This window comes from Camelina sativa, chromosome 9, assembly GCF_000633955.1.
Source record: "Camelina sativa cultivar DH55 chromosome 9, Cs, whole genome shotgun sequence".
NCBI classification, from domain to species: domain Eukaryota; kingdom Viridiplantae; phylum Streptophyta; class Magnoliopsida; order Brassicales; family Brassicaceae; genus Camelina; species Camelina sativa.
This window is the reverse complement of record NC_025693.1, coordinates 26,740,847-26,757,176: the sequence shown is the minus strand read 5'-3', so window position 1 is coordinate 26,757,176 and position 16,330 is coordinate 26,740,847. Positions and strand designations below refer to the sequence as shown.

General features: G+C 37.5%; 7 protein-coding genes across 11 annotated transcripts in view; 5 read left to right on the top strand and 2 right to left on the bottom strand.

Moving 5' to 3' along the window:
- Positions 1 to 1,918, top strand: part of LOC104712437 (adenylosuccinate synthetase, chloroplastic) — a 3,115-nt gene extending 1,197 nt beyond the window's left edge. The window contains exons 2-4 of the mRNA XM_010429342.1: positions 206 to 898; positions 1,070 to 1,381; positions 1,595 to 1,918. Of these exons, the coding sequence (XP_010427644.1) occupies positions 206 to 898; positions 1,070 to 1,381; positions 1,595 to 1,765 (1,176 nt within the window). The 3' untranslated portion in view covers positions 1,766 to 1,918. The remainder of the gene's footprint in view (positions 1 to 205; positions 899 to 1,069; positions 1,382 to 1,594) is intronic.
- Positions 2,341 to 3,429, bottom strand: LOC104712436 (dehydration-responsive element-binding protein 2F). Its single transcript, XM_010429341.2, has one exon. The coding sequence runs from the start codon at positions 3,367 to 3,369 to the stop codon at positions 2,533 to 2,535; it is 837 nt and encodes a 278-aa protein (XP_010427643.1). The 5' UTR covers positions 3,370 to 3,429; the 3' UTR covers positions 2,341 to 2,532.
- LOC104712435 (F-box protein At3g57590-like) lies at positions 6,149 to 7,787 on the top strand. The gene has a single exon (XM_010429339.2). It carries the CDS (start codon positions 6,278 to 6,280, stop codon positions 7,511 to 7,513), a length of 1,236 nt encoding a protein of 411 aa, XP_010427641.1. The 5' UTR covers positions 6,149 to 6,277; the 3' UTR covers positions 7,514 to 7,787.
- LOC104712434 (F-box protein At3g57580-like) lies at positions 7,882 to 9,478 on the top strand. The gene has a single exon (XM_010429338.2). The coding sequence runs from the start codon at positions 7,989 to 7,991 to the stop codon at positions 9,195 to 9,197; it is 1,209 nt and encodes a 402-aa protein (XP_010427640.1). The 5' UTR covers positions 7,882 to 7,988; the 3' UTR covers positions 9,198 to 9,478.
- On the top strand, positions 10,788 to 12,569 carry LOC104715746 (F-box protein At3g57580-like). Its single transcript, XM_010433125.2, has one exon. It carries the CDS (start codon positions 10,908 to 10,910, stop codon positions 12,120 to 12,122), a length of 1,215 nt encoding a protein of 404 aa, XP_010431427.1. The 5' UTR covers positions 10,788 to 10,907; the 3' UTR covers positions 12,123 to 12,569.
- LOC104712433 (F-box protein At3g57580-like) lies at positions 12,898 to 14,484 on the top strand. Its single transcript, XM_010429337.2, has one exon. The coding sequence runs from the start codon at positions 13,004 to 13,006 to the stop codon at positions 14,216 to 14,218; it is 1,215 nt and encodes a 404-aa protein (XP_010427639.1). The 5' UTR covers positions 12,898 to 13,003; the 3' UTR covers positions 14,219 to 14,484.
- The window catches only part of LOC104712431, a 9,267-nt gene continuing 7,619 nt past the window's right edge, over positions 14,683 to 16,330 (bottom strand). For all 5 annotated transcript variants that reach the window (XM_019229377.1, XM_019229378.1, XM_019229381.1 and 2 more), the window contains 4 exons: positions 15,805 to 15,930; positions 15,491 to 15,717; positions 15,259 to 15,399; positions 14,683 to 15,031 (listed from right to left, as the gene is read on the bottom strand). In XM_019229377.1, coding sequence (XP_019084922.1) covers positions 14,849 to 15,031; positions 15,259 to 15,399; positions 15,491 to 15,717; positions 15,805 to 15,930 — 677 coding nt within the window. In that variant the 3' untranslated portion in view covers positions 14,683 to 14,848. The remainder of the gene's footprint in view (positions 15,032 to 15,258; positions 15,400 to 15,490; positions 15,718 to 15,804; positions 15,931 to 16,330) is intronic.

Genomic DNA, 16,330 nt, shown 5'->3' with positions numbered 1-16,330 from the left:
CTTTTTTTCCTTTTTTTTTTTTTTTTTTTTTGTTAGATTCTTGTTTAAGGATTGAGTTCATAATCTGTGGTCAATTTAGTCTCTGCTTGCAATTGGAGATTTGCGAACATGTGAATTGAATTTGTAAAGTTTCTGTTCCTGATTTGATTGTTCTGGCAAAGTTTAAGTCTTTATGTTTGAATGTTGTGATGTGTGGTTACCATAGGGTGGAGCTAATGCTGGACACACTATATATAATGCGGAAGGAAAGAAATTTGCTCTTCACCTTGTGCCTTCAGGTATACTGAACGAGGATACTACTTGTGTGATTGGAAACGGAGTTGTGGTGCATTTGCCAGGTCTCTTCAAAGAGATTGATGGTTTGGAGTCCAATGATGTCTCCTGTAAAGGAAGGATTTTGGTCTCTGATCGTGCTCACTTGTTATTCGATTTCCATCAAGAGGTTGATGGGCTTAGGGAATCTGAGCTTGCAAAGTCGTTCATTGGCACCACGAAGAGGGGAATTGGTCCTGCATACTCTAGTAAAGTGATAAGGAATGGTATTAGAGTAGGTGATCTCAGGCACATGGATACTTTATCTCAAAAGCTTGACCTTTTACTATCAGATGCAGCGGCAAGGTTTGAAGGGTTCAAATATACTCCAGACATGCTTCGGAAAGAAGTTGAAGCATACAAGAGATATGCTGAGAGATTGGAGCCTTACATTACTGACACTGTCCATTTCATGAATGACTCGATTTCTCAGAAGAAGAAGATTTTGGTCGAAGGTGGTCAAGCTACAATGTTGGACATTGACTTTGGCACATATCCATTTGTTACTTCCTCCAGCCCATCAGCCGGTGGGATCTGCACAGGTCTTGGTATTGCACCAAGAGTTGTTGGTGATCTTATTGGAGTGGTAAGCATTTTATTCACTCTTAGACTTTTCTTTCTGCACTGGTCTTGGTATTGTTTAACCTATGTTGTTAGGAGTTTAGTAGCATTGATCTTGCGCATAGATTTGGCATACGGTTATTCTGCAAGTAAATAAAAGAGATGTGAAAGCATTGTGATGTTCATGTTTTGTCAGGTGAAAGCATACACTACTAGAGTTGGTTCAGGCCCATTCCCAACAGAAAATTTGGGCCCAGGTGGTGACCTTCTTAGGTTGGCTGGGCAGGAGTTTGGCACTACAACTGGTCGTCCTCGTCGGTGTGGCTGGCTTGACATTGTTGCGCTGAAATTTTCTTGCCAAATCAATGGATTTGCATCACTTAATCTCACTAAGCTTGATGTACTTTCGGATCTGAATGAAATCCAGCTTGGTGTGGCTTATAAGAGGAGTGATGGCACCCCTGTTGAATCATTCCCTGGCGATCTTCGTCTTCTTGAAGAACTGGAAGTAAGTAGAGTTCTCTGACATATGTCGGACTGTATCCACCATTTATGGATAAGGAGACTTCTTTTGTTATTAGTTTGATTATGAAGCTTTATCTGACAGGCAAATCATTTGCTTCAATATGTTTCTATAGTGTCTGATAAAGTCCTGAAAACAGAGTTTCATCTTAATGTCTAGGAAATGGCACTTATTTCCTATTTGTGCAAATGTTTGTAGGTGGAGTATGAAGTGTTACCTGGATGGAAGACTGACATTTCCTCAGTCAGAGATTACTCTGATCTTCCAAAGGCTGCACAGCAATATGTTGAGAGGATTGAAGAACTCGTGGGTGTGCCCATCCATTACATTGGTATTGGACCTGGTCGTGATGCCCTTATATATAAATGATCTGTAGGGTTAGTTTTTTTTTTTGTCTCCTCCACAGACTCAAAAATTGATCAAGTGTCAAGTTACTGAGAATTATTACTCTCTTTCGAATGACTAGTGTATCTGTTGCATTGTTTCTTATATTGGAATGAAGAGGAATTCTGTGCTTAAGCAGTGAGGTTGTTGTATTCGTAAAGTTTTCGCTTTCGTGTTTGATCTTACTCTACTCTTTCCATTGATGAGGGATCCTTTTATGGCTTAACCCTGAGAAAGTCATGAAAGTTTACTGTAGCTGCTGTTTAGGCCTGTTATAGATATGTAGATATTTTTTCTAGACGTGGTCTAGGTTAGTCAATTTCGTCGTTTTCTTTTCACGATGAAATTTGCACTGGTCAGTTCGGGAATCATGGTTTACAGGTAAATCTGTTCATACGACCATACTTATTAGGATATTAGATCTGATCTTCATGAAAGTGGATATGATAAGGAAGCTTTTGCATGGTTACTTGCACACAACATATCATTGTTTTAGGACTGTGACTTTCACTACTTTTTCTAACACTTGTGCTAAAAGGATTGAGAAAAAATGACCATGCTTCATTCATATCCCAAAAAACACGAAACAACTCATTCATACCAGAAGTACACTGACTCACTTTATTGCTGCATAGTAATAAACTACACTCGGAGCATATATCACTTTCTACCTATGTATCTACTCCAAAACACTACACTGAACCCAAAACCATGTGTACTTCTGAATCTGATCTACAGTGAATTGCCTTTACTCAATCTAAGCTTCCGCAGTAGTCCCAGATGGAAGGGAAGGATACATCATCCTCAAAATCATAGCTTCCAAAATCGCTGGAGTCAAACTGCATAGTTGCGGTTTCACTTCGTGGCATCTCGATAAGCGTATCCCAGCTGAAGTTCTGAGCTCCAAAAGGACTTGCAGTTTCTTCTTGCTCGTTCCACGGCGGAGGGGAATGACACTCTGCTACCTCACTTGCTTCTGCATGACTTTCATCTTTCAAGATTCCTAGCTGCTGGAGAAACTCTGTCAGGTCGATCTCTGGTTTCTTCTGATCACCACCTTCGAACATATTGTTTGTCTCTCCCTTGCAGCTGGTCTTTTCATCAAGAAGGCTAGTATTAGTTTTCGATTCAGTGGAGGAAGAACTAGAAGAATAAGACTGAGATAAAAGTCCAGTTTTCTTAAGTTCCTCTAGTCTTTGCTGGATAATGTGAACACTAGGCTGAGCATTCACATTTAGCATACCACAAGAAGGAAACATAGATATAAACTTCCTTGAAGGTACCCATTTAAACCTCTGAGAGTTACTCAGAGAAGGTCTTATATTACGCTGAAGATGAGGTAAGTTGAGGTAAGCTTCGTGACCATAGAGTTTGAGGGCAGCTTCATCGTAAGCCATGGCTGCTTCTTCAGCTGTAGCAAAAGAACCAAGCCAAAGTCTTGCCCTCTTCTTGGGCTCTCTGATCTCAGCCACCCATTTCCCCCAAGTCCTTTGCCTGACTCCGCGGTACTGACAAAGAGCGTTTTGTGGACCGCCTTTACCACGAGCAGGACCTTTCTTCCATTGTTTCATTGAGGATGATTTCTCCATTTGTGTTGCAGTGAAGTAGAAGTAGTAGAAGAAGAAGATGATTGAGAGTGAAGAAGAAAAGAAGAGGATATGATGATAATGGAGCTTAGAAAGAGTATGTGAGTGCTTAAATATTGTCACGGTTCGATTCACTTCCCATATAGAATTGCTTTTTTCACCCGCGCATGTGACCGTTACTTTCTCATATTCTGTTATTTTTCAAAAGAAAAGGAAAAATTAAAAAAGTCTTTAACCATTTGATCTCCCAACTTTATCTAAATTTCTATCAAAGGCTTAAAACTAGAATATTATAATCCCTATTTCTAGATGTCCCCTACATGGCTACATTCCAAACAGTTCTAGTGCCGACCTTATAACACAATTTTGATGATAGCTTAAAGAAAAAGTTAGAACACTAATACACACACATGGTAATCCCATTAAAATTTCATTAAACTTGACTATTACAAAGGACTCGGTTTGTTCGTTTATTAATCTGTTGGTTTACGCTAGACAAATCTTTGTAAACTTTGGTTTGGGTAGAAATTAACCAAAACTTATTAGTAATAGATAATGATTTTAACTACTATTTTATTCATATATCATAGTTTAAAGTTTAAACATATGATCGATCAATTTGATATTTTATTTTTTAAAGGTAAATGAATTTGATTTATTTCAATCTTGTTTGGTATGAAAGCACGACAAGTATTTTTTGGGTTCCAAACTTCCAATAATTCTTTTTCTTGAGGCAACACTTTAAAGCTTTTAACGATTTTTTATCTTTATCTTTTTGTTGTTGTTTCCTTCTTTCCTAGGAGGATCCGGAGGAGAGACATGAGAGAAAAGAGAGGCAAGAGTCACGAGTCGTCGCAGCACACAAGAATCACATGTTCGATCGTGAGAGAGTGAAGTGACGTGTTGTGTGTTTCCATTCTCGAGATTTTCAGATTTAAGCGCCGCTCCCTTCATCATTATCCCATGCTTCTGTCCTCTCTAACGATCACATTTAACTCACCACATTGTACCCTAAACTCCATTTTCTTTATCCATAAACCATTATTGAACAAATCTATGAAGAAAAAAACATATTACTCTGTTTCAAGAAAAAACATTCACCCAAAATTACACCTAATCACCGAACCAAAAGCTTCTTAAATCAAAATCTATAAGACCATCAGCATATGAGAGCGTTGCTCAAAATAATATATTTTAATTATTTTCTTTAAATATCCTTTATACTATAATTCACAAGTCACTTGACCAATTAATTCTTGCCAAATCAGATTTTAGGTTTTTCTTATTAAAAAAAAACATTTATCACACAATTGGAAAAGAATGTCGAGCAGAAGAAATAAAGGCCAAAAAAAAAAATAACTGCTGATTATTCTCCCTCTCTCCAAGTTCAAGGTGATTTTACAACTGATTTCACTTCTATTTAAATCATTATTCAGTTTCTAGATACAAAAACAAAATTAGATAATGATAGCTCATATATATTGGTACTACCTTCACCTCTACAATTTTTTTAATTCATGTAAATATATTAACAAAATTCATTGCACCTACCGACTTATTAATTGGATGATTGCTATTTTTCTTCATAATTGAATTATTTTCTTACAAATTAATAAGTATTTATATATATGACTTGATCACAAATAATTATTCCGTGCATACACACGGGACAAATACTAGTTATTATATATTTAAATAATAAATTTGTAAAACACATATTGACCAATCATAAACTGCCATATCTTAGAGAAACGATTCTTCCAATGTTCAATTGAAAAACGTTTATCACTTTTTAGTTTACTTTATTATTATTATTGAATTTATAATTGAGAGTATCTTTAAGAGTAACGACTAGTGGACATGCTCTAAGAACTTTATAAACATAAGCCAAATTAAATACGAATTTAGAATGGTATTAGCCAAAGTTTACAAAATTATTACTTTCAGTTAAAGATAAAAAAAAATATATTAATGTAAAGGAAAAGGACTGCTGAGCCTAATGATTCATTACCAAGTATTTAGCAATTCCTATGAAAGTTCATACAAGTTTATTACCACTTACAATATGTAACTACATTACTAGCAATTAGCAACTTCATTGCCAAACTAGATTAGGACCCGTGCGTGCTAAACTGCTAGAGCATGGTTTGAAATTTATTTTATTTATATTGCACTTTTTATATAAAATATAATTTATGTGATTGTAAAAAAATGTTTTTTAGACAATATGGTTGTCTGTAACCGTTATCCGTGCTCGTACAAGGTTTAAATATAGTGATTAAAATTAACCCATGCTCTAAAACTTTGGTGACTAAAATTTTCTCAATGATTTTTTAATCCCCTTTTGTGAGAACTTTATTAAATTTTTCGTAACATATTCTTTCTTCATCTCTGCTTAGATTTTGTTACCATGTAAAAAATATATAATCGAAAATCATTTTTAATCCGTGGAAAAAGTGATTAAGTTTTGAGATTTTGTTACTATATATAGTTAATTAAATATATTTTGGAGATTTGATGATATTCTTTCGAATATTCTTTTTAAGAGGATCTTAAATCAATATTTAATTAATGGTTACAATTTATATAAACTATAACCTATCAAATATTAAATAATTAATCTTATATAATCTACTAAAAAAAAGTTGTGTACTTCCGTTTTATTTATATAGTTCCGTTTTATTATATAGGGGATGAGCCACAAACCAAAAGTGATAAAAATATAAGAAAGATGACAAATAAGTTTATACGACGGCGTTTGTTGTAACACCAATGAAGAAATGGGCTTCGCTCATTTCACAACCCAAAGGCCCATCAAATTTCAGCCTTGTCGTATTCGTATCCCTAAATCTATTCTTCTCCGACGAAACAATCACGAACTCCGGCGACAATAAACGTTTCTTCGAATCCGATGAAAAGAGCAAAAATCATGGAACAACTACCAAATGATCTCATTCTCGAGATATTCTCAAGATTGCCGGCGAAGTCAGTCGCTAGATTCCGTACCTTGTCGAAGCAATGGGCGGCTCTGCTTCGCAGTCCAGATTTCGCCAAGTTGTTCCTGACGAGTTCCTCGAGCCGTCCACGTCTCTTACTTGGTGCCGAACGAAACGGTGAGTGGCTCTTCTTCTCGTCGCTTCAGCCACATAACCGTTACGAGAAGTCGTCTCATTTAGATTACCATACAAAGTTCTCCGGAGACGTGAGCCGAAACAATTGTAGCTATGCCTCAGGTTTAATCTACTTTCCTAATATGTGGTTCTCGAAAGATGCATCGCCTGTGATTTGTAACCCTGTCACCGGAATGTATGAGAGCTTACCTGATCTGATGAGGTACAGAAAGGCTCGAGGCTTCTTAGTGATTGATCCCATTGACAACAAGCAAAAGCAATTCAAGGTATTGTCTGAGGCTTATCCATTTTCTGATCAAAGGGAACACCATAAGATTCTGACATTTGGAACTGGTGAATTGAGCTGGAGGAGTGATATCATTAGTTGTCCTGCATATGATCGGTCTTTGAGTGAAGGGATACGTATCAATGGATTTTTGTATTACTTAGCTCAGAAAGTTAGTGAAGAATCGTCGTGTGTGATTGTTTGCTTTGATGTTAGGTCTGAGGAATTCAAGTTTATTGACGCAGACTGCTTTAATGATCGACTTGATGATACTACTGAGTTGGTTTTGGTCAATTACAAGGGTAAGTTAGGTGGGATTAATTGGAAGTGTGGTCAAGCTGGTGAAAGGCGTACCATTGAGCTGTGTATGTGGGTTCTAGAAGATGTTGAGAAACATGAATGGGTTGACTATGTCTACACTTTGCCGGAGAATGAAGTTCTTGATTCCTGCGATTTTTCCATTGCTGGAGTGACTGTTAGAGATGAAGTTGTTTTGTGCATGAAATATACATGTAAACCGTTCTATGTGTTTTACTTCAATCCCGAGAGGAACACTCTCCAAAGTGTTGAAATCCAAGGTTTTGGAGCTAACCTTGAAGCGTTTGAGAATCGTGGTAGAGTCTATGCATTTGTTAACCATGCAGAGGATCTTGGCGTCAATGATGCAGAGCAACTCAAGTCAAGCATCTCTAAAGTGAAGCACCTCTGCGGCTGCTGTAATAGAGTAGCTCAGCCTAATTATCATTACTAAAAGGGCCTAAAAACCATATGGAGAGAAGAAATGAAAGACACAGTAGGGAGGGGATGAAGACAAAAGAAGACGATCTTTGTAGTGATAAATATAAGAGAAGAGAGAAGGGATAGGTGAAAGCAAATGGGTCATGTCATCTATGCGTTTATGTTCTTTAGTTAGAGACGTTGGTAGGTCTGTGCAAATCAATTCTAGCTTTGGTAGTGTATTACAAAACTCCTGGTATGTATGAATCTATAATATGTTCCCTAATTGTTGAGTTTATATGTATAGTTTACCTGAAACCAAATTCATTGGCACGTGCGAACAACCAAAAAAAAAAGCTTATTCACAAATGTTTAGAATCTAGTTAAATCTACTCTCTGTTTCTTTAATACCCTCACGCGAGTTTGATAAGAAGGAAAATAAAAAAGCGACAAATACGTTGTCGTCGTATTGTTTTGCGGCGGAGCAATCACGCACTCCGGCGAGTTCGATGGAGAGAGGGAAAAACATGGAATCGCTTCCAATTGATCTGATCCTCGAGATTTTCACGAGATTGCCGTCGAAGTCAGTCGCTAGGTTTCGTACCCTGTCGAAGCATTGGGCGTCTACGCTTCGGAGTCGAGATTTCAAGAAGCTGTTCCTGGCCAGGTCATCGGCTCGTCCTCGTCTCTTGTTTGCGGTCGAACGATATCAACATAACGAGTGGATCTTCTTCTCGTCGCCTCAGCGATATGAGAAGTCGCTTCCTTTAGATTACCATACCAAGGTCTCAGGAGACGTTAGCAGTTTCGTTTGTAGCTATGCCTCAGGTTTGATCTATATCCCTTTTGTGCGGATCATTGAGAAGGACACTCCTTTGATTTGTAACCCTATCACCGGAATGTATGAGGGATATGAAGTTAGGAAGTACAGCAAGTCTCATGGCTTTTTAGGGTTTGATCCCATTGATGAGCAATTCAAGGTTTTGGATCAAAATAGCATTCTAACAATAGGATCTGGAGAAGTTAATTGGAGGACTAAGAAGGTCTCTTGTGATCGGTTTCGGTTGTTTGATCGTTGTTCCGCTGCAGGGATATGCATCAATGGGGTTTTGTATTACTTAGCTATTACATATGGTCTACGATCTTTTGTGATTGTTCGCTTTGATGTTAGGTCTGAGGAGTTCAATATTACCGACGCAGCATGCTTTAATGATCATCTAGAGCATCCTAGTGGATTGAGTTTGGTCAACTCTAATGGTAAATTAGGTGTGGTTAATTGCAATTTTGCTGACGCTGGTGGAAGACGTACCGTTGAGCTGTGTATGTCGGTTTTAGAGGATGTGGAGACACAAGAATGGGTTAAATATGTCTACACTCTGCCGCAGAATGAAGTCCTTGAATCCTGCGAATTTAAAGTTGCTGGAGTGGCGGCAGCTACAGGTGATTTTGTTTTGTGTATGAAATATACATGTAAGCCCTACTTTGTGTTCTACTTCAACCCTGAAAAGAACACTCTCCAAAGTGTTGAAATCCATGGTTTTGGAGCTAAGCTTGAATCGGTTGAGGATCGTGGTGAAGTTTATGCCTTTGTAGACCATGTCGAGGATCTTAGTGTTAGCGATGCACTGCAACTCAAGTCAAGCATTTCTCATATCAAGACTCTCTGCGCCTGCTGTAAAAAGGTTGTGCAACGTGACAACATCGAGGAAGAGGTATGATGTATGATGATGGGATGAGTAGGGAGAAGAAATGGAAGAGACATCAGTGAAGATGAAGTCAGAAGAAGAAGAGAAGAGTATAAGAGAGTAAACAATGAGACAAGGAGTATGTAAAAAGCAATAGGGGATGTCATCTCTGCGTTTATGTTCTTTAGTTAATCGTTATAGACGTTGGTTTGATAAGTCTGTGAATCAAATCTAGCTTTGGTAAATCGTATGTACCTTTTGACTATCTTTGTTACTTTAATCTAGTTGTCTTTTATATAATTCCATCTTCTTCAGTTCTAAATCAATAAAGTTCCATCTTCTTCAGTTCTAAATCAATATACTTCTAGTTGTCTTTTATATAATTCCATCTTCTTCAGTTCTAAATCAATTGTAGAGTTTATATGTATAGTTTGATGCTGTCTTCTACCATCGCACATAACTTTTGCCTTGTTACCATCGTCGGGAAGAGGTCTCTGCAAAAAGAACAAGTGCAGCAGAACGGGTACGAGTATTTGCAAACCTAGAGTGAGGACAGGTGTTGATTTAATTTTCTAATCTGAACTTCGAGGCCAAGACAAATTAAAAGTATGGTAGCGGCAGGTTCCATATGGACCATATCTGAACCACATTGTTCTGTTCAGAAATCAGAATGAACCAATTACTCTGTTTCTCGTCAGTTCTAAATCTATAATATCCTCCTCCTCCCCCATTGTTGAGTTTTATATTGCTTCTTTTGTATTTTATTAGTAGCTGGTGTTACCTTAACTAAAGTTACTATTTCACATAATATTTACAGCCTATAGTTAGCTACCAATATAGTAACCTCTATAAATAAATAATGTTGGGACTTGGGAGTTGGGACCATGACATTTTGCTAATTTATAGTGATATTCATAAATTAATATCTATTATCTTATAGTAGTTAACTATTTATAGATGTATTTAATAATTTTAAAAACTCTTATGAATTAAGATAATTTTACAAAAATAAGATTGGATATTTGGATATTATCAATTTAATAGTTTTGGAATTGAAAATTTTATATTTAGAAAAAATATTTTGACAGTAAACTACAAATAATATAGATAAATTCATGTATATATACATGACATAATTAAATTAAAATTTATAAATAATAATATAATTATTGTATTTTAATAGACTATAAGACTATCAAAATGACAATGATGAATATTTATATACTGAAAACTTAAAGAATTTTTAAGCTATTTTTATGATATAATATAGATTATTTTGTGATATTATAATTTTAAAATACAACATCACAATTGTATTATAGAGATAAAATTTAGGAAATAAATAAAAAATTCAGTTGTTTAAAAGCATATATTAACATATCAAATTATATATATAGATATATATGTAATTTATTTATTTATGATATTAATGAGACCTCATATTTTATATAGAAATTTCAAAAAAAAAATTATTTTATCGAATTTTTCTAATTTTATACCGTTCTAAATTTTTTGTAATTTTATTAATTTTGTAATTTTTACACTAGTGTTTATTAATTTATAAATACTTAGCAAAATTGAAAATTCATTGGCACGTGAGAAAAAACTAAATGTAGCACTCTCTGTTTCTTTATTACTCTCACTCTCTCAGACGAGTTTAATAAGAAATAGGCATAAAACTCAACCTTGTCGTCGCCGTCGTATCCTTCTCCGGCAGAACAATCACGCACTCCGGCAAGTCCGATGGAAAGAGGAAGAAACATGGAACCGCTCCCAACTGATCTGATCCTGGAGATATTTACGAGATTACCGTCGAAGTCAGTCGCTAGGTTTCGTACCCTGTCGAAGCACTGGGCGTCTACGCTTCGCAGCCCGGATTTCAAGAAGCAGTTCCTGGCCAGGTCCTCGGCTCGTCCTCGACTCTTGTTTGCGGTCGAACGATATCAATATAACGAGTGGTTCTTCTTCTTGTCGCCTCAGCCACAGAACCGCCGGTATGAGAAGTCGCTTCCTTTAGATTATCATACCAAGTTCAGAGGAGACGTAAGCCGATACATTTGTAGCTATGCCTCAGGTTTGATCTATTTCCCTTTTGTACGAATCATTGAGGAGGAGGCACCTTTGATTTGTAACCCTATCACCGGAATGTATGAGGTCTTAGCAGTCAGGAAGTACAGCAGGTCTCGAGGCTTTTTAGGATTTGATACCATTGATAAGCAATTCAAGGTTTTGGATTTTTATAGCATTCTAACAGTAGGAGGATCTGGAGAAGTCAACTGGAGGACTCAGAATGTCTCTTGTGATCTGTGGTATCATCGTTGTTCGACTGCAGGGATATGCATCAATGGGGTTTTGTATTACTTAGCTAAAACATTTATTGAACCATCTTTTGTGGTAGTTCGCTTTGATGTTAAGTCTGAGGAGTTCGAGTTTATTGACGCAGCATGCCTTAATGATCATCTAGAACATCCTAGTGAACTGAGTTTGGTCAACTTTAAGGGTAAATTAGGTATGATTAGTTGCAATGTTGCTGATGCTTGTGGAAGACGTACCGTTGAGTTGTGTATGTGGGTTCTAGAGGATGTTGAAACACAAGAATGGGTGAAATATGTCTACACTCTGCCACATAATGAAATCCTTGGTTCCTGCGAATTTAAAGTTGCTGGAGTGACTGTTACTGGTGATATTGTTTTGTGTATGAAACATACATGTAAGCCGTACTATGTGTTCTACTTCAACCCTGAAAAGAACACTCTCCAAAGTGTTGAAATCCATGGTTTTGGCGCTGAGCTTGAATCGGTTGAGGATCGTGGTGAAGTTTATGCCTTTGTAGACCATGTCGAGGATCTTAGCGTTGACGATGGACTGCAACTCAAGTCAAGCGTTTCTCATATCAAGACTCTCTGCTCCTGCTGTAAAAAGGTAGTGCAGCATAACAACATCGAGGAAAAGGTATGATGTATGATAATGGTATGAGTAGGGAGAAGAAATGAAAGAGACATCAATGAAGATGAAGTGAAAAAGAAAAGAAGAAGAGAAGAGTATAAGAGAGTAAACAATGAGACAAGGAGTAGGTAAAAAAGCAATAGGGCAATCATATATGTGTTTATGTTCTTTAGTTAGTAGTTATAGACGTTGGTTTGGTAAGTCTGTGAATCAAAATCTAGCTTTGGTAAATCGTATGTACCTTTTGACTAAATTTGTTCAATCTAGTTTTCTTTTATAATTGCATCTCTCTTCAGTTCTAAATCAAGAAAATTCTCTCCGATTGTAGAGTTTATATGTATAGTTTGATGCTGTCTTCTACCATTGCACATTATTTTTGCCTTGTTACCATCGTCGGGAAGAGGTCTCTGCAAGAAGAACAAGCGCAGCAGAACAGGTACGAGTATTTGCAAACCTAGATTTCCTAATCTGAACTTCAATGCCAAGACAAATTAAAAGTCTGGAGTTTTTTTTAACTAAAGCCCTTACTACTTCACATGTATTTACAATCTCGTTAGCAAACTACATACTATACATTAGTAGTAGTACATAGCAAATTCCACGAAAAAAAATAAGAAAGAAAAAAATAAGTAGTAAAGTACATTGCAAATTCATTGGCACGTGAGAACAAACCAAACGTACTACGACCAATATATAAATGGGCTAGCTTATTCACAAGTATGCTAAAGCCCAAAGGCCCATACAAATTTACTCCCTGTTTGACTGTTTCCTTATTACTCTCAGACGAGTTAAGAAAAAGGCACAAATTTCATTCAACCTGGTCGTCGTCATCGTATCTCCCTAAAACCCTAAATCCTTCTCCGGTGGAACAATCACGCACTCCGGCGAGTCCGATGGAAAGAGGGAAAAACACGGTATCGCTTCCAACTGATCTGATCCTCGAGATATTTACGAGATTGCCGTCGAAGTCAGTAGCTAGGTTTCGTACCCTGTCGAAGCACTGGGCGTCTACGCTTCACAGTCCGGATTTCAAGAAGTTGTTTCTGACCAGGTCCTCGGCTCGTCCCCGTCTCTTGTTTGCTGTCGAAAGATATCGGTATAACGAGTGGTTCTTCTTCTCGTCGCCTCAGCCACAGAACCGATATGAGACGTCGCTTCCTTTAGAATACCATACCAAGTTCGAAGGAGACGTTTGCCAATACATTTGTAGCTATGCCTCAGGTTTGATCTATTTCCCTTTTGTGCGGATCATTGATAAGGAGAAGCCTTTGATTTGTAACCCTATCACCGGAATGTATGATGACTTACCAATCAGGGGGTGCAGTAGGTCTCGAGGATTTTTAGGGTTTGATCCCATTGATGAGCAATTCAAGGTTTTGGATTTTCATAGCGTTCTAACTGTAGAATCTGGAGAACCCGAGTGGAGGGATACGGAGGATGTCTCTGTTGATCTGTATCATCTGTATCATCGTTGTTCCAATGCAGGGATATGCATCAATGGGGTTTTGTATTACTTAGCTCAAACGTATATTGAACCGTCTTTTGTGATAGTTAGCTTTGATGTTAGGTCTGAGAAGTTAGAGTTTATTGACGCATCATGCCTTAATGATCATGTAGAGCATCCTAGTGAATTGAGTTTGGTCAACTCTCAGGGTAAATTAGGTGTGATTAACTGCAAATGTGCTGACGCTGGTGGAATTGAGTTGTGTATGTGGGTTCTAGAGGATGTCAAGACACAGGAATGGGTTAAATGTGTCTACACTCTGCCGCAGAATGAAGTCCTTGATTCCTGCGAATTTAAAGTTGCTGGAGTGGCGGCTACAGGTGAAATTGTTCTGTGTATGAAGTATACATGTGACCCATACTATGCATTCTACTTCAATCCCGTAAAGAACACTCTCCAATGTGTTGAAATCCAAGGTTTTGGAGCTAAGTTTGATGCAACAGTTGAGAAACGTGGTGTAGTTTATGGCATTGTTGACTATGTAGAGGATCTTAATCTTAACGATGCAGAGCAACTCAAGTCAAGCATTTCTCAAATCAAGAGTCTCTGCTCATGCTGTCAAAAGGGAGGGCAGCATAACCACAACATCGAAGAAGAGGTATGATGATGGTTTGAGTAGAGAGAAGAAGTGGAAGAGATATCAGTGAAGATGAAGACAAAAGAAGAAGAGAAGAGTATAAGAGAGTAGTAAACAATGAGACAAGTAGTAGGTGAAATATAGTAGGGCATGTCATCTATGCGTTTATGTTCTTTAGTTAATAGTTGTAGACATTGGAAGGTCTGTGCGAATCAAATCTAGCTTTAGTAATGTATTATCTGTATGAACCTTCTGACCATTTTCGGTTTATCAAGTTATCTTTTTTAGTTCCATCTCTCTCCAGTTCTCAAGCACTAATATCCTTCCCAATTGTAGAGTTTAATATCTTTAGTTTAATTCCCTCTTCTACTATTGCACATAATCGTTCCCTTGTCACTTTCTTTCGGAAAGGTCTCTGCAACTGTACGACATCTGCTAAGTCAGAAGACATGTGTAGACTTGTTTGGCCAAACCAAACTGTAGTTTCAGAAAACACGGGAAAATGGTAGTTGCTTAAAAAATATTTGTTCTTTGCATATGACACAATATTTAGAATTTCTATATTAGGCCATCGTTTGCTACCAGATATCTACATACCGACTCCATTGGCACGTGAGAACAAACCATGAGTGACAAAAATAAAGATGACAAATGGCTTTACGACGGCGTTATGCATGCCAATAGCTTAGCACAGACTTCACGTACGTCTCGAGAAGGATCTGAAAGTGATGCTTTGGACAGAACTGATCTTGCTTCGAGCAATCCCTCTGAAATGTTTTCCAGTATCACGTCTTCACTCGCCATCAATGATGCCATCAGTTTTGCGCCAGCCAGCTTTTCCTACACATTTGACTTCCGCATAAGCTTAAAATCCAAGGCGGATATTAACACTCGAGTTCAGCTATTTATAGACAGATGCCGACAGTTCCAGATATGGACTTGTCTGATTCTAATATGTCGACAGTAGTCACTTGAGAAACGAAGTATCAATTCTAAAAGTAAAGCACATTGTCTACTTCCATACGATTGTACACATGTGAGATATAAGTTCGAAAGATTTCTAGTACCTTTTCGGATCCGTGTTCAAGAAATCTCAGGGAGAGTTTCAGTAGTTCAGATGAAACAGGAAGAAGTGTGGACTTCAGATGGTACATGGCCGAGAATAAGACCTGGATACAAGCTGCACGGACCTCAGGTACAGATATGACCTGCACAAAAATCCGGATATTTTGTTGTAAACAAGACAAAATACAACCAAATTTAGCCAAATTTGAACTGAGTGCAAGCAGTCAAAAGTACCTTGAGAGAATGAATAAGAGGCGGAAGAGCTTTTCGAGCAAAAGTCTTCTTTGAAAACTCAGGGATTTTTTGACAAGCACTGATGATCACGTTCGCCATGCATAGACGAAAAGAAATAGGAAGAGGACTCTCACCAGTTAGGTTTGCAGTAGTCATCTTTGGGATAGAAGAGCAGTTACTTCTGTCTTCTATTAAACAATGGATCGTGTAATCTAGGACAGAATTACCTGATGCATCAACACCTACAGATCAGGATACAATTTATACACAAGACAAGTCTGGAAGAGTTACTGTTAGACAACATCAATACTAACCAGAAATGTCCTTCCCTGTTGTACGTATTTTTTCTCCTCCAAATGTTTTCGAAGATTTAAGATGTTGCAGTTCAGCACATATCATCAGTGCCAGACAATCAATGCACCCGTGTTGTACTTTAGAAACTGAAAGGAAATATAGCAGCCATGAAGTGAGGAAGTGAAAGGTAACAGTGCTTGAGATATAAATCAATAGCCACTAGACGGTGTCTTACTTTCATCTTCAACAGAAGGCCATAACATAATATTTTCCAGGACTTTTCTGATCTTAGGTGTTACACTGTGTGAGAAAGACTCCCAGCCTCGAACCTGCAAGTGACGAAGAACTTAATAACGTACAAAAATAATCCAATTGATAGCGCATCGAACAAGTGGTAACAGGGATCACTGAATAAGTCACGAAAGATGATAAATTACCACAAGGGAAGTGCATATAGAAAATAGGCAAGCTTTAATCTTGATGCTGTCTTGTAGCTCTGTAGCCTTTTCAAGTTGCAACAAAACAGTTGGAAATAGCACCTGTTGA

Excerpts from the sequence above, each read along its gene's own strand:
- LOC104712436 (XM_010429341.2), bottom strand. The coding sequence starts at position 3,369 with ATGGAGAAATCATCCTCAATGAAACAATGGAAGAAAGGTCCTGCTCGT.
- LOC104712435 (XM_010429339.2), top strand. The coding sequence starts at position 6,278 with ATGAAAAGAGCAAAAATCATGGAACAACTACCAAATGATCTCATTCTC.
- LOC104712434 (XM_010429338.2), top strand. The coding sequence starts at position 7,989 with ATGGAGAGAGGGAAAAACATGGAATCGCTTCCAATTGATCTGATCCTC.
- LOC104715746 (XM_010433125.2), top strand. The coding sequence starts at position 10,908 with ATGGAAAGAGGAAGAAACATGGAACCGCTCCCAACTGATCTGATCCTG.
- LOC104712433 (XM_010429337.2), top strand. The coding sequence starts at position 13,004 with ATGGAAAGAGGGAAAAACACGGTATCGCTTCCAACTGATCTGATCCTC.